Raw genomic sequence first — 14,765 nt, 5'->3', positions numbered from 1 at the left:
CTAACAACTATGCTATGCTATTGATTGTTGATTGATTGAGGCAAAACAAACAGAGATCTAAACTGGAATTTTTAACAGCAGAATTTCCGTCTTTAAACGGAAGGGACATCGCCAAAATATCACCAAAGGGTCGTATCTATTCTATTAATCTGTTCCCGATTCCCTTTCAAGACACTCAATGCCTCCAAACGAGACTTATATCTTTGGGTAATCCCATAAAGAAGAGGCTCCCCAATCGTGTCCATGGTTTTCCCTTTGAGAGAGGCAATACTTACGCTGACTGTGCCCGTCCGCGCTTGAGGACATCTCCGCCATTGCGGATCGAGTTCTTCTTGTGCATTCCCTGGTGCTGGTGCTGCTGCTGCTGGTGCTGCTGCATCTGCTGTAGCTGCTGCTGCTGTTGTGCCTGGGAACGGCTCAATGGCTGCTCTGGACGTCGTCGCCCAGTGCGTGGGCCAGAGGCAGCAGGCGTCTGTTTTTTTGTATGTATTGGCTGCTGCTGCTTCTGCTTCTGCTGATGTTGTTGTCCTCTTCGTCGCCCAGGAGAGGAGACATTGAGTGGCGTCCATGCTGCCTGCTGCTGCTGTCCGCGCCAGGGATTGGCTGGCGTTTGAGCTTGCTGTTGCTGCTGCTGTCGGCGCCCTGGATGTGCTGGTGTTGTTCTTGCTGGTGGTGGCTGCTGCTCTGGCAATGGCTGCAGAAGCGAGCTGCGCTTGCGACGCAAACTCCTGCATGGCCACTCGGTGGGACAGAAGGCGGCCCCTTGCTGCCTTGAATGCCGGACATCCCTTGTAGGCGCTGATGTGGGCGCCCTGGCAATTGGCGCATTTAGGGGCGTCTGCCCTTGGCTTGGCACATGCCGTGGACGCGTGGGCACCCGCACACTTCATACAGACGAATGAACGCCTGCAGTAGGTGCGGGTGTGCCCGAATGCCTGACATCTGTGGCACTGGGCTGGGTCCACCGGCTTGGCCTGCCTCTCAACGGTCACCAACTGGTTGCCCAGTTGGGTTAATTGGAGGACATCGTGGTGGCTTTCATCCGGCTTGGGGGCTATCTCCAACTCGAACTGGTCGAGCGGCTGTCCATCGGATCTCCCTTTAATGGCTCTAATAAATATAACATAATAACCCAATTCGGCCATCTGATTTTTTATTAGTTGGGTGCTTGTGGAGTGGTGTAGATCTCGCACGACGATCCGTAGCCCACGGTCACTCTTGTGCTGGTGTGTGTAGTGGCCAGTCATCGCCTCGTTGCCGTCGCCATCGCCCAGGATTGCCATGATGGCATCCCTGGTAGCCATGTCGCGGGCCTGGATACGGACACCATTGCGGCTGATGAGCTTGGTGTGATAGCTACTGTTGCCCACCCTCGGGTCATTCTGCAGCTTGTCCAGAATGGGCATAATGTCGGGGACAGCTGGCAGAATGATGGGGGGGGGAATAATTGTCGTTGGTTGGTGCTGTCGCTGCAGCATCCGAGTCATCACTGTCATCATCGTCATCGTCATCCACCTCGGCGCGGACGCGCTTCAGTGGCGAACGGGCCGCTGCAGCAGAGGTGGATGGGATATCATCGGTATTGGCTGTGTTTGTTGCTATTGGCTGATGTTGTTGTTGTTGTTGATGTGTTTGCTGCTGCTGATGTTCCTCTGGCGGCGGTGGTGGGGGGGGTCCGCCTGTTAACATTGCTGTTAACAGGCATCGTCTGGCTGCCGACGTAATTGTAGTTGTCGTTTTTGTGTTTGATGTCGCTGTTTGTGTGCTGATGTATGTCATCATTGTATTTGTGGTTGTGGTATTGGCTGTGTGCATTGCATTTGGAACCGCTGCTGTGGCCGATCGAGCGGGGTTTGTGCCATGGCTGTGGTTCGAGTTCGAACTCGCTCCCGAACGGGCACTCGAACACGAATCTTGTGTTGGCTGCTGTTCGTGTAGAGGCTGCTCGAGTGCCCTCTCGTACTGTCGCTGGTACGAGGTCGTTACCCGCTCTCTCTTTGCGCCTTCTCTCGTTCCTTGCTGTTTCCGGCTCTCTCCACACGAAGCATCGGCATACGGTGCATCGATACGTGTATGTGTGTGTTCGTCGCCCAGGAGAGGAGACATGAGTGGCGTCCATGCTGCCTGCTGCTGCTGTCCGCGCCAGGGATTGGCTGGCGTTTGAGCTTGCTGTTGCTGCTGCTGTCGGCGCCCTGGATGTGCTGGTGTTGTTCTTGCTGGTGGTGGCTGCTGCTCTGGCAATGGCTGCAGAAGCGAGCTGCGCTTGCGACGCAACTCCTGCATGGCCACTCGGTGGGACAGAAGGCGGCCCCTTGCTGCCTTGAATGCCGGACATCCCTTGTAGGCGCTGATGTGGGCGCCCTGGCAATTGGCGCATTTAGGGGCGTCTGCCCTTGGCTTGGCACATGCCGTGGACGCTTGGGCACCCGCACACTTCATACAGACGAATGAACGCCTGCAGTAGGTGCGGGTGTGCCCGAATGCCTGACATCTGTGGCACTGGGCTGGGTCCACCGGCTTGGCCTGCCTCTCAACGGTCACCAACTGGTTGCCCAGCTGGGTTAATTGGAGGACATCGTGGTGGCTTTCATCCGGCTTGGGGGCTATCTCCAACTCGAACTGGTCGAGCGGCTGTCCATCGGATCTCCCTTTAATGGCTCTAATAAATATAACATAATAACCCAATTCGGCCATCTGATTTTTTATTAGTTGGGTGCTTGTGGAGTGGTGTAGATCTCGCACGACGATCCGTAGCCCACGGTCACTCTTGTGCTGGTGTGTGTAGTGGCCAGTCATCGCCTCGTTGCCGTCGCCATCGCCCAGGATTGCCATGATGGCATCCCTGGTAGCCATGTCGCGGGCCTGGATACGGACACCATTGCGGCTGATGAGCTTGGTGTGATAGCTACTGTTGCCCACCCTCGGGTCATTCTGCAGCTTGTCCAGAATGGGCATAATGTCGGGGACAGCTGGCAGAATGATGGGGGGGGGGGAATAATTGTCGTTGGTTGGTGCTGTCGCTGCAGCATCCGAGTTTGTCTGGCATTGGGCATACTCAGGGCGGGCAGCTGGAGCAGCCCAACGCCGCCGCCGCTGCTGCTGCTGTGGGTTCCTGTGCCGCAGCTACTAGTTGCATTTGCAGGTGAGTGAGGTAGAGCTAGTGGAGCATTGGCTGGAGCAGGGGCAAAAAAAACTATCATCCGCGCACTCAACGGGGCGGGATGTTAGTATGTGCTAATAGAACTAGTAATCGTACATTCATAGATCGCATTTGTAATTAATTGGTAGAGAAGATTAGATAAAAATGTGTGTGTGGGGGGGGGGGGGGTTATGTTGCTTAGAGGTTGCCTTGGGTAAATTGGTGTTTCAAGTTCTTGGAGGAAGTCAAGTGTTATACAATTTGTTTGTATATATACATATATATATATATATATCTATATATATGTGTGTACGTGTTTGTATATATATATTGAGAATAGCTATCGTAGATCGTAGGGGCTACATGTATATGTATATCGTACGTGTATGCGTGTATGCTGAATGTATATATATACAATTAGTTTTAGAAACTTATTTTAGCAAGTAGATAGTGCGGGAAACAGACAATTGTTTAATTTATGTACATCAATTAATATTAGCAGAGAACGAAGGAACATTCAAAATTCACTATATACTCGTAAGCTGTGTGTGTGGTGTGTGTGTATGTTTGTTTGTTAGGTGTTGCAGAAAAAATGGCTTTCGGTTCGTTTCGATTCGGATTATACAGATATTTGACTCTATATGCTATATAGATTTAATATTTATCGCTTTGCTGAACAACGGAAATGTACAATACGTAGATGAGTAGATGACTTAGACCTCCGTCGACCGTGCGTTCTCATCGGAGCGTGAGGCCTTCCTCTCCCTTCCAGGGATTCGACCCGTGACCACGGCTCCTCCTCCTACTCCTGCTCCTCCGCCTCCCTGCTGCTGTAGCGCCTGCGCCTGAGCCTGCGCTTGGGCCTGGGCTTGCGCCTGGGCTTGCATTTGTGCCTGTTGCTGAAGCATTTGCTGCTGCTGCATCATGTAGGCGGCCTGCGACTGCTGCACAAAGTTGGCATGCGTGTACGCCTGCATTCCGGGCGCTGCATACACATTGTTGGGCGTGGCAATCGCCGCCGTTGGCGGCATGTTGAAACGCATCTTGGCAGCCGCCGCTGCATTGGCGGCAGCTGCAATGGCCGCCGCATTCTCCCGCGAGGCGCTGGACGTGGTGGTCGACTGGAAGGAGATGCTCATGCCGCTGTCCAGGGAGCCGACGCTGCCTCGTCGCTGGGGCTTCTCGTTGCCAACTGGAAGGAGACTCGGAATAAGACAAACGCTCTCACATATCAAAATTTGAGTCTGAGAACTCACATTGCTCGTGCATGTCCAGGAGACTGTTGCTGAGCGCACTGCGCTTCAGCTGCTGCGTGGAGTCGGCCGAGTTGCCAGCTGCCTGCTCGCCGGCTGCCTGGGAGCCGCCGCCTGGCTGGGAGCCATAGGGACAGGGACACACCTCCACATCGGCCACGCCACTATCGCGGTTCTCTGCGTTCCCCGGGGCCCGGTTGCGCGCCGACTTCTGGCGCTCCAGCTCTGCCTCGATGCGCAGCGATTCCATTTCGTCCATCTCGCTGATGGACTCCTTGAGATCCTCGGCAAACTTGCAGCGGTCGTGCTCGTTGCGGGCATTGAAGGTGATCAGGATCTTACCGTCGACCTTCTGCGACAGCTGGATGCAGAACGGATAGTTGGGCATGTCCAGCAGGGTCACCACCGTGCCGCAGAGCGGGAAGCTGTTGCGGAACGTGTACGTCACGGAGGTCTTCTTCTTGCTGAATATCTTGGTGATGACCAGCAGGTCGTTGAAGAGGAACACCTCGCGCTGGTGGACGCCCGGCCGCTCCTTCTTGTTCACGTCGGGTATCTCGTACAGGCGGCAATAGCAGACCAGCCGCCGGTGGGGCAGCGCCAGATTCGGCTTCTTGCCGACAATGGTGGCCTGCACCTTCATCACCTGGGTGACGTGGTCGCTGCCCGGCTTGAACTCGTCCGACTTGACGCGCTCATAGATGCCGCTCAGCATGTCCTTGTCAATGTCGTGGCAATCGTCGATGCCTCGCAGATTCTTGATGAAGTCCTCGACGCGCATGCGCCTTTCCGGCTTCAGATTGGGCGTGTGCAGATCCGTATTGAGCATAATGATGGCAAATGCCAGCACAAAGATCTGTAAACAAATATAAATCGGATTAGTAGGCGAACCTCCAAGGAGGGGAGGGGAGGGGAGACTCTACCGTATCGGATGATCTTAGGCGCCCCACAATGTCCGCATTGCACTCGCAGTAGCGCTGCGAGAAGATCTCCATCAGCCGCTCAATCTTCTGCGCCTCCCCGGGCATCCGGAAGTAGGCCTGGAACTTGCGCAGGGCCACGTCCACCTGGCGGCCGGACAGGTCCAGCTCCATGGCGAAGCAGCTGAGCACGGCCATGTTGAACTGGTTCTGCAGATTGCCCAGATACTCGCCGATCATCTGGCGGGAGAGGCCCTTGCGCGTGATCAGGAAACGAGCCACGCCCTGTGGCGTGTTCTCGAGGAAGCCCCTGCGGATGAGATAGGTGATGCCCTTCTCCGGCTTCTTGTTGAACAGATTGAGGCCCACGCGGTACTGCCGCTTGCGTATGGTCTCCGACATCTTGTAGTTCTGGGCCACGCCCGCGGCGGAGGCCGCTGCCTGCAGCTGCTGCTGCTCGTGCTGCTGCTGTTCGTGCTGCTCGTACTGCGCGGCGCTGGTGTGCGACGAGACGGCATGATCGTCCGTCGGCGGTACTCCGCCCGCCGCTGTGGCCGCTGCCACGGCCGCCTGCATCTGTGCGGCATAAGCTCCGGGCCCAGCAGCAGCTATGGCTGCTCCGGAGACCACAACGGCTCCACCTCCACCTCCGCTGGGCACCGAGACCGATACCGAGTCGGCCGAGTGCGTGGAGAACTGCTGGGAGCTGTTCAGGGCCGTGCCACGCTTCCACGTGTGGGGGGAGTTGCTGCGGTCCGATCCGAGGTCGCTGTTCATGTTCCGCTCCGCCGAGGTGACGCTCGAGTCTGAGCCGGAACTCTGGACGGAGGTCAGGCTGCCGTTCTCCGCCGTCTTGCAGAGCCCGTTGGTCCGCAGCAGCGACGGGGGCGGCGGTGTCTGGCGCTGCAGCAGCAGCAGCTGGCTCTGCTGCTGTGCCGTGATCGAAGAGGTGCGCTTGGGCACCTCCGGCGGAACCTTCTTGCAGCTGCCGCTGCCACTGCCGCTGCCGCTGCCCGTGCTGCCGCTGCAGCTGGGAGTGGGCGTGGTGCTGCCGCCCTTGGGGCGCATGTAGATCTGTGCCGCCGAGTAGTAGGGCGTGTGGGGGCTGTGCCCGCTGGCGTTCACCCACGAGGCGTTCAGCGAGACGTCCGCGGAGCTGGCGTAGCTCAGGTCGTGCGGGGAGCCGTGGTAGCTGGTGTAGTAGACGGCTCCCTGGGCATTGTAGTAATGCGGCTCGGCCGCGTGCAGCAGATTCACATGCGGATGGGAGGCCATTCCGCCAGCGGTGGCTGTGGATCCCGAAATGGAAACGGGAGAGGCGCCTGCAAAAAGACAGAGGAGTTGGATTAAGCAAAGGATCCACAAGCAGGGGGAGAGAGTGATTCCTTACCCGATTGACTACGTGGTATGGGACTGCAGTCCAGCTGTCGTCGCTCCCGCATCGACAGAGAGCGCGACTTTTGATTGCCAGAATGCCCAGAGTGTGCAATGGAGGAGGGGATCTGGCGTTTAATAGAGCTCTTAGTCCAGCTGCCACCTGCCTCCTGTACTGCTTTCAATCTCCTCCGTAGATACGTATCTATGCTTTGTCACAGAGCTAACAACTATGCTATGCTATTGATTGTTGATTGATTGAGGCAAAACAAACAGAGATCTAAACTGGAATTTTTAACAGCAGAATTTCCGTCTTTAAACGGAAGGGACATCGCCAAAATATCACCAAAGGGTCGTATATATTCTATTAATCTGTTCCCGATTCCCTTTCAAGACACTCAATGCCTCCAAACGAGACTTATATCTTTGGGTAATCCCATAAAGAAGAGGCTCCCCAATCGTGTCCATGGTTTTCCCTTTGAGAGAGGCAATACTTACGCTGACTGTGCCCGTCCGCGCTTGAGGACATCTCCGCCATTGCGGATCGAGTTCTTCTTGTGCATTCCCTGGTGCTGGTGCTGCTGCTGCTGGTGCTGCTGCATCTGCTGTAGCTGCTGCTGCTGTTGTGCCTGGGAACGGCTCAATGGCTGCTCTGGACGTCGTCGCCCAGTGCGTGGGCCAGAGGCAGCAGGCGTCTGTTTTTTGTATGTATTGGCTGCTGCTGCTTCTGCTTCTGCTGATGTTGTTGTCCTCTTCGTCGCCCAGGAGAGGAGACATTGAGTGGCGTCCATGCTGCCTGCTGCTGCTGTCCGCGCCAGGGATTGGCTGGCGTTTGAGCTTGCTGTTGCTGCTGCTGTCGGCGCCCTGGATGTGCTGGTGTTGTTCTTGCTGGTGGTGGCTGCTGCTCTGGCAATGGCTGCAGAAGCGAGCTGCGCTTGCGACGCAACTCCTGCATGGCCACTCGGTGGGACAGAAGGCGGCCCCTTGCTGCCTTGAATGCCGGACATCCCTTGTAGGCGCTGATGTGGGCGCCCTGGCAATTGGCGCATTTAGGGGCGTCTGCCCTTGGCTTGGCACATGCCGTGGACGCGTGGGCACCCGCACACTTCATACAGACGAATGAACGCCTGCAGTAGGTGCGGGTGTGCCCGAATGCCTGACATCTGTGGCACTGGGCTGGGTCCACCGGCTTGGCCTGCCTCTCAACGGTCACCAACTGGTTGCCCAGTTGGGTTAATTGGAGGACATCGTGGTGGCTTTCATCCGGCTTGGGGGCTATCTCCAACTCGAACTGGTCGAGCGGCTGTCCATCGGATCTCCCTTTAATGGCTCTAATAAATATAACATAATAACCCAATTCGGCCATCTGATTTTTTATTAGTTGGGTGCTTGTGGAGTGGTGTAGATCTCGCACGACGATCCGTAGCCCACGGTCACTCTTGTGCTGGTGTGTGTAGTGGCCAGTCATCGCCTCGTTGCCGTCGCCATCGCCCAGGATTGCCATGATGGCATCCCTGGTAGCCATGTCGCGGGCCTGGATACGGACACCATTGCGGCTGATGAGCTTGGTGTGATAGCTACTGTTGCCCACCCTCGGGTCATTCTGCAGCTTGTCCAGAATGGGCATAATGTCGGGGACAGCTGGCAGAATGATGGGGGGGGGAATAATTGTCGTTGGTTGGTGCTGTCGCTGCAGCATCCGAGTCATCACTGTCATCATCGTCATCGTCATCCACCTCGGCGCGGACGCGCTTCAGTGGCGAACGGGCCGCTGCAGCAGAGGTGGATGGGATATCATCGGTATTGGCTGTGTTTGTTGCTATTGGCTGATGTTGTTGTTGTTGTTGATGTGTTTGCTGCTGCTGATGTTCCTCTGGCGGCGGTGGTGGGGGGGGTCCGCCTGTTAACATTGCTGTTAACAGGCATCGTCTGGCTGCCGACGTAATTGTAGTTGTCGTTTTTGTGTTTGATGTCGCTGTTTGTGTGCTGATGTATGTCATCATTGTATTTGTGGTTGTGGTATTGGCTGTGTGCATTGCATTTGGAACCGCTGCTGTGGCCGATCGAGCGGGGTTTGTGCCATGGCTGTGGTTCGAGTTCGAACTCGCTCCCGAACGGGCACTCGAGCACGAATCTTGTGTTGGCTGCTGTTCGTGTAGAGGCTGCTCGAGTGCCCTCTCGTACTGTCGCTGGTACGAGGTCGTTACCCGCTCTCTCTTTGCGCCTTCTCTCGTTCCTTGCTGTTTCCGGCTCTCTCCACACGAAGCATCGGCATACGGTGCATCGATACGTGTATGTGTGTGTTGGAGTGTGGCCTTCTGTCCCACCGAGTGGCCATGCAGGAGTTGCGTCGCAAGCGCAGCTCGCTTCTGCAGCCATTGCCAGAGCAGCAGCCACCACCAGCAAGAACAACACCAGCACATCCAGGGCGCCGACAGCAGCAGCAACAGCAAGCTCAAACGCCAGCCAATCCCTGGCGCGGACAGCAGCAGCAGGCAGCATGGACGCCACTCAATGTCTCCTCTCCTGGGCGACGAAGAGGACAACAACATCAGCAGAAGCAGAAGCAGCAGCAGCCAATACATACAAAAAAACAGACGCCTGCTGCCTCTGGCCCACGCACTGGGCGACGACGTCCAGAGCAGCCATTGAGCCGTTCCCAGGCACAACAGCAGCAGCAGCTACAGCAGATGCAGCAGCACCAGCAGCAGCAGCACCAGTACCAGGGAATGCACAAGAAGAACTCGATCCGCAATGGCGGAGATGTCCCCAAGCGCGGACGGGCACAGTCAGCGTAAGTATTGCCTCTCTCAAAGGGAAAACCATGGACACGATTGGGGAGCCTCTTCTTTATGGGATTACCCAAAGATATAAGTCTCGTTTGGAGGCATTGAGTGTCTTGAAAGGGAATCGGGAACAGATTAATAGAATAGATACGACCCTTTGGTGATATTTTGGCGATGTCCCTTCCGTTTAAAGACGGAAATTCTGCTGTTAAAAATTCCAGTTTAGATCTCTTTTTGTTTTGCCTCAATCAATCAACAATCAATAGCATAGCATAGTTGTTAGCTCTGTGACAAAGCATAGATACGTATCTACGGAGGAGATTGAAAGCAGTACAGGAGGCAGGTGGCAGCTGGACTAAGAGCTCTATTAAACGCCAGATCCCCTCCTCCATTGCACACTCTGGGCATTCTGGCAATCAAAAGTCGCGCTCTCTGTCGATGCGGGAGCGACGACAGCTGGACTGCAGTCCCATACCACGTAGTCAATCGGGTAAGGAATCACTCTCTCCCCCTGCTTGTGGATCCTTTGCTTAATCCAACTCCTCTGTCTTTTTGCAGGCGCCTCTCCCGTTTCCATTTCGGGATCCACAGCCACCGCTGGCGGAATGGCCTCCCATCCGCATGTGAATCTGCTGCACGCGGCCGAGCCGCATTACTACAATGCCCAGGGAGCCGTCTACTACACCAGCTACCACGGCTCCCCGCACGACCTGAGCTACGCCAGCTCCGCGGACGTCTCGCTGAACGCCTCGTGGGTGAACGCCAGCGGGCACAGCCCCCACACGCCCTACTACTCGGCGGCACAGATCTACATGCGCCCCAAGGGCGGCAGCACCACGCCCACTCCCAGCTGCAGCGGCAGCACGGGCAGCGGCAGCGGCAGCTGCAAGAAGGTTCCGCCGGAGGTGCCCAAGCGCACCTCTTCGATCACGGCACAGCAGCAGAGCCAGCTGCTGCTGCTGCAGCGCCAGACACCGCCGCCCCCGTCGCTGCTGCGGACCAACGGGCTCTGCAAGACGGCGGAGAACGGCAGCCTGACCTCCGTCCAGAGTTCCGGCTCAGACTCGAGCGTCACCTCGGCGGAGCGGAACATGAACAGCGACCTCGGATCGGACCGCAGCAACTCCCCCCACACGTGGAAGCGTGGCACGGCCCTGAACAGCTCCCAGCAGTTCTCCACGCACTCGGCCGACTCGGTATCAGTCTCGGCTGCCCAGCGGAGGTGGAGGTGGAGCCGTTGTGGTCTCCGGAGCAGCCATAGCTGCTGCTGGGCCCGGAGCTTATGCCGCACAGATGCAGGCGGCCGTGGCAGCGGCCACAGCGGCGGGCGGAGTACCGCCGACGGACGATCATGCCGTCTCGTCGCACACCAGCGCCGCGCAGTACGAGCAGCACGAACAGCAGCAGCACGAGCAGCAGCAGCTGCAGGCAGCGGCCTCCGCCGCGGGCGTGGCCCAGAACTACAAGATGTCGGAGACCATACGCAAGCGGCAGTACCGCGTGGGCCTCAATCTGTTCAACAAGAAGCCGGAGAAGGGCATCACCTATCTCATCCGCAGGGGCTTCCTCGAGAACACGCCACAGGGCGTGGCTCGTTTCCTGATCACGCGCAAGGGCCTCTCCCGCCAGATGATCGGCGAGTTTCTGGGCAATCTGCAGAACCAGTTCAACATGGCCGTGCTCAGCTGCTTCGCCATGGAGCTGGACCTGTCCGGCCGCCAGGTGGACGTGGCCCTGCGCAAGTTCCAGGCCTACTTCCGGATGCCCGGGGAGGCGCAGAAGATTGAGCGGCTGATGGAGATCTTCTCGCAGCGCTACTGCGAGTGCAATGCGGACATTGTGGGGCGCCTAAGATCATCCGATACGGTAGAGTCTCCCCTCCCCTCCCCTCCTTGGAGGTTCGCCTACTAATCCGATTTATATTTGTTTACAGATCTTTGTGCTGGCATTTGCCATCATTATGCTCAATACGGATCTGCACACGCCCAATCTGAAGCCGGAAAGGCGCATGCGCGTCGAGGACTTCATCAAGAATCTGCGAGGCATCGACGATTGCCACGACATTGACAAGGACATGCTGAGCGGCATCTATGAGCGCGTCAAGTCGGACGAGTTCAAGCCGGGCAGCGACCACGTCACCCAGGTGATGAAGGTGCAGGCCACCATTGTCGGCAAGAAGCCGAATCTGGCGCTGCCCCACCGGCGGCTGGTCTGCTATTGCCGCCTGTACGAGATACCCGACGTGAACAAGAAGGAGCGGCCGGGCGTCCACCAGCGCGAGGTGTTCCTCTTCAACGACCTGCTGGTCATCACCAAGATATTCAGCAAGAAGAAGACCTCCGTGACGTACACGTTCCGCAACAGCTTCCCGCTCTGCGGCACGGTGGTGACCCTGCTGGACATGCCCAACTATCCGTTCTGCATCCAGCTGTCGCAGAAGGTCGACGGTAAGATCCTGATCACCTTCAATGCCCGCAACGAGCACGACCGCTGCAAGTTTGCCGAGGATCTCAAGGAGTCCATCAGCGAGATGGACGAAATGGAATCGCTGCGCATCGAGGCAGAGCTGGAGCGCCAGAAGTCGGCGCGCAACCGGGCCCCGGGGAACGCAGAGAACCGCGATAGTGGCGTGGCCGATGTGGAGGTGTGTCCCTGTCCCTATGGCTCCCAGCCCGGCGGCGGCTCCCAGGCAGCCGGCGAGCAGGCAGCTGGCAACTCGGCCGACTCCACGCAGCAGCTGAAGCGCAGTGCGCTCAGCAACAGTCTCCTGGACATGCACGAGCAATGTGAGTTCTCAGACTCAAGTTTTGATATGTGAGAGCGTTTGTCTTATTCCGAGTCTCCTTCCAGTTGGCAACGAGAAGCCCCAGCGACGAGGCAGCGTCGGCTCCCTGGACAGCGGCATGAGCATCTCCTTCCAGTCGACCACCACGTCCAGCGCCTCGCGGGAGAATGCGGCGGCCATTGCAGCTGCCGCCAATGCAGCGGCGGCTGCCAAGATGCGTTTCAACATGCCGCCAACGGCGGCGATTGCCACGCCCAACAATGTGTATGCAGCGCCCGGAATGCAGGCGTACACGCATGCCAACTTTGTGCAGCAGTCGCAGGCCGCCTACATGATGCAGCAGCAGCAAATGCTTCAGCAACAGGCACAAATGCAAGCCCAGGCGCAAGCCCAGGCCCAAGCGCAGGCTCAGGCGCAGGCGCTACAGCAGCAGGGAGGCGGAGGAGCAGGAGTAGGAGGAGGAGCCGTGGTCACGGGTCGAATCCCTGGAAGGGAGAGGAAGGCCTCACGCTCCGATGAGAACGCACGGTCGACGGAGGTCTAAGTCATCTACTCATCTACGTATTGTACATTTCCGTTGTTCAGCAAAGCGATAAATATTAAATCTATATAGCATATAGAGTCAAATATCTGTATAATCCGAATCGAAACGAACCGAAAGCCATTTTTTCTGCAACACCTAACAAACAAACATACACACACACCACACACACAGCTTACGAGTATATAGTGAATTTTGAATGTTCCTTCGTTCTCTGCTAATATTAATTGATGTACATAAATTAAACAATTGTCTGTTTCCCGCACTATCTACTTGCTAAAATAAGTTTCTAAAACTAATTGTATATATATACATTCAGCATACACGCATACACGTACGATATACATATACATGTAGCCCCTACGATCTACGATAGCTATTCTCAATATATATATACAAACACGTACACACATATATATAGATATATATATATATATATGTATATATACAAACAAATTGTATAACACTTGACTTCCTCCAAGAACTTGAAACACCAATTTACCCAAGGCAACCTCTAAGCGACATAACGCCCCCCCCCCCCCCCACACACACATTTTTATCTAATCTTCTCTACCAATTAATTACAAATGCGATCTATGAATGTACGATTACTAGTTCTATTAGCACATACTAACATCCCGCCCCGTTGAGTGCGCGGATGATAGTTTTTTTGCCCCTGCTCCAGCCAATGCTCCACTAGCTCTACCTCACTCACCTGCAAATGCAACTAGTAGCTGCGGCACAGGAACCCACAGCAGCAGCAGCGGCGGCGGCGTTGGGCTGCTCCAGCTGCCCGCCCTGAGTATGCCCAATGCCAGACAAACTCGGATGCTGCAGCGACAGCACCAACCAACGACAATTATTCCCCCCCCCCATCATTCTGCCAGCTGTCCCCGACATTATGCCCATTCTGGACAAGCTGCAGAATGACCCGAGGGTGGGCAACAGTAGCTATCACACCAAGCTCATCAGCCGCAATGGTGTCCGTATCCAGGCCCGCGACATGGCTACCAGGGATGCCATCATGGCAATCCTGGGCGATGGCGACGGCAACGAGGCGATGACTGGCCACTACACACACCAGCACAAGAGTGACCGTGGGCTACGGATCGTCGTGCGAGATCTACACCACTCCACAAGCACCCAACTAATAAAAAATCAGATGGCCGAATTGGGTTATTATGTTATATTTATTAGAGCCATTAAAGGGAGATCCGATGGACAGCCGCTCGACCAGTTCGAGTTGGAGATAGCCCCCAAGCCGGATGAAAGCCACCACGATGTCCTCCAATTAACCCAGCTGGGCAACCAGTTGGTGACCGTTGAGAGGCAGGCCAAGCCGGTGGACCCAGCCCAGTGCCACAGATGTCAGGCATTCGGGCACACCCGCACCTACTGCAGGCGTTCATTCGTCTGTATGAAGTGTGCGGGTGCCCACGCGTCCACGGCATGTGCCAAGCCAAGGGCAGACGCCCCTAAATGCGCCAATTGCCAGGGCGCCCACATCAGCGCCTACAAGGGATGTCCGGCAATCAAGGCAGCAAGGGGCCGCCTTCTGTCCCACCGAGTGGCCATGCAGGAGTTGCGTCGCAAGCGCAGCTCGCTTCTGCAGCCATTGCCAGAGCAGCAGCCACCACCAGCAAGAACAACACCAGCACATCCAGGGCGCCAACAGCAGCAGCAACAGCAAGTTCAAACGCCAGCCAATCCCTGGCGCGGACTGCAGCAGCAGGCAGCATGGACGCCACTCAATGTCTCCTCTCCTGGGCGACGAACACACACATACACGTATCGATGCACCGTATGCCGATGCTTCGTGTGGAGAGAGCCGGAAACAGCAAGGAACGAGAGAAGGCGCAAAGAGAGAGCGGGTAACGACCTCGTACCAGCGACAGTACGAGAGGGCACTCGAGCAGCCTCTACACGAACAGCAGCCAACACAAGATTCAGTGCTCGAGTGCCCGTTC

The 14,765-nt window shown here is 56.4% G+C and overlaps 2 protein-coding genes across 2 annotated transcripts; one reads left to right on the top strand and one right to left on the bottom strand.

The window, feature by feature from the left end:
- Window positions 1-3,769: 3,769 nt before the first annotated feature.
- Window positions 3,770-7,249, bottom strand: LOC113567179 (IQ motif and SEC7 domain-containing protein 3-like). The gene is made up of 5 exons (XM_026994352.1): window positions 7,185-7,249; window positions 6,703-6,896; window positions 5,316-6,634; window positions 4,396-5,248; window positions 3,770-4,331 (listed from the first exon to the last, which is right to left on the bottom strand). The coding sequence occupies exons 1-5, from the start codon at window positions 7,247-7,249 to the stop codon at window positions 3,853-3,855; spliced, it is 2,910 nt and encodes a 969-aa protein (XP_026850153.1). The 3' UTR covers window positions 3,770-3,852.
- A 2,166-nt stretch (window positions 7,250-9,415) lies between these two features.
- Window positions 9,416-12,884, top strand: LOC113567178 (IQ motif and SEC7 domain-containing protein 3-like). The gene is made up of 6 exons (XM_026994351.1): window positions 9,416-9,480; window positions 9,766-9,962; window positions 10,031-10,667; window positions 10,699-11,338; window positions 11,406-12,258; window positions 12,323-12,884. Exons 1-6 carry the CDS (start codon window positions 9,416-9,418, stop codon window positions 12,799-12,801), a joined length of 2,871 nt encoding a protein of 956 aa, XP_026850152.1. The 3' UTR covers window positions 12,802-12,884.
- Window positions 12,885-14,765: the final 1,881 nt, after the last annotated feature.

The sequence above is a fragment of the Drosophila persimilis genome, unplaced genomic scaffold, assembly GCF_003286085.1.
Source record: "Drosophila persimilis strain 14011-0111.01,24,50 unplaced genomic scaffold, DperRS2 tig00002172-arrow-arrow-pilon, whole genome shotgun sequence".
Taxonomy (NCBI): Eukaryota; Metazoa; Arthropoda; class Insecta; order Diptera; family Drosophilidae; genus Drosophila; species Drosophila persimilis.
Note: the sequence above shows the minus strand (reverse complement) of the source record. Positions and strands in the feature narration are given on the sequence as shown.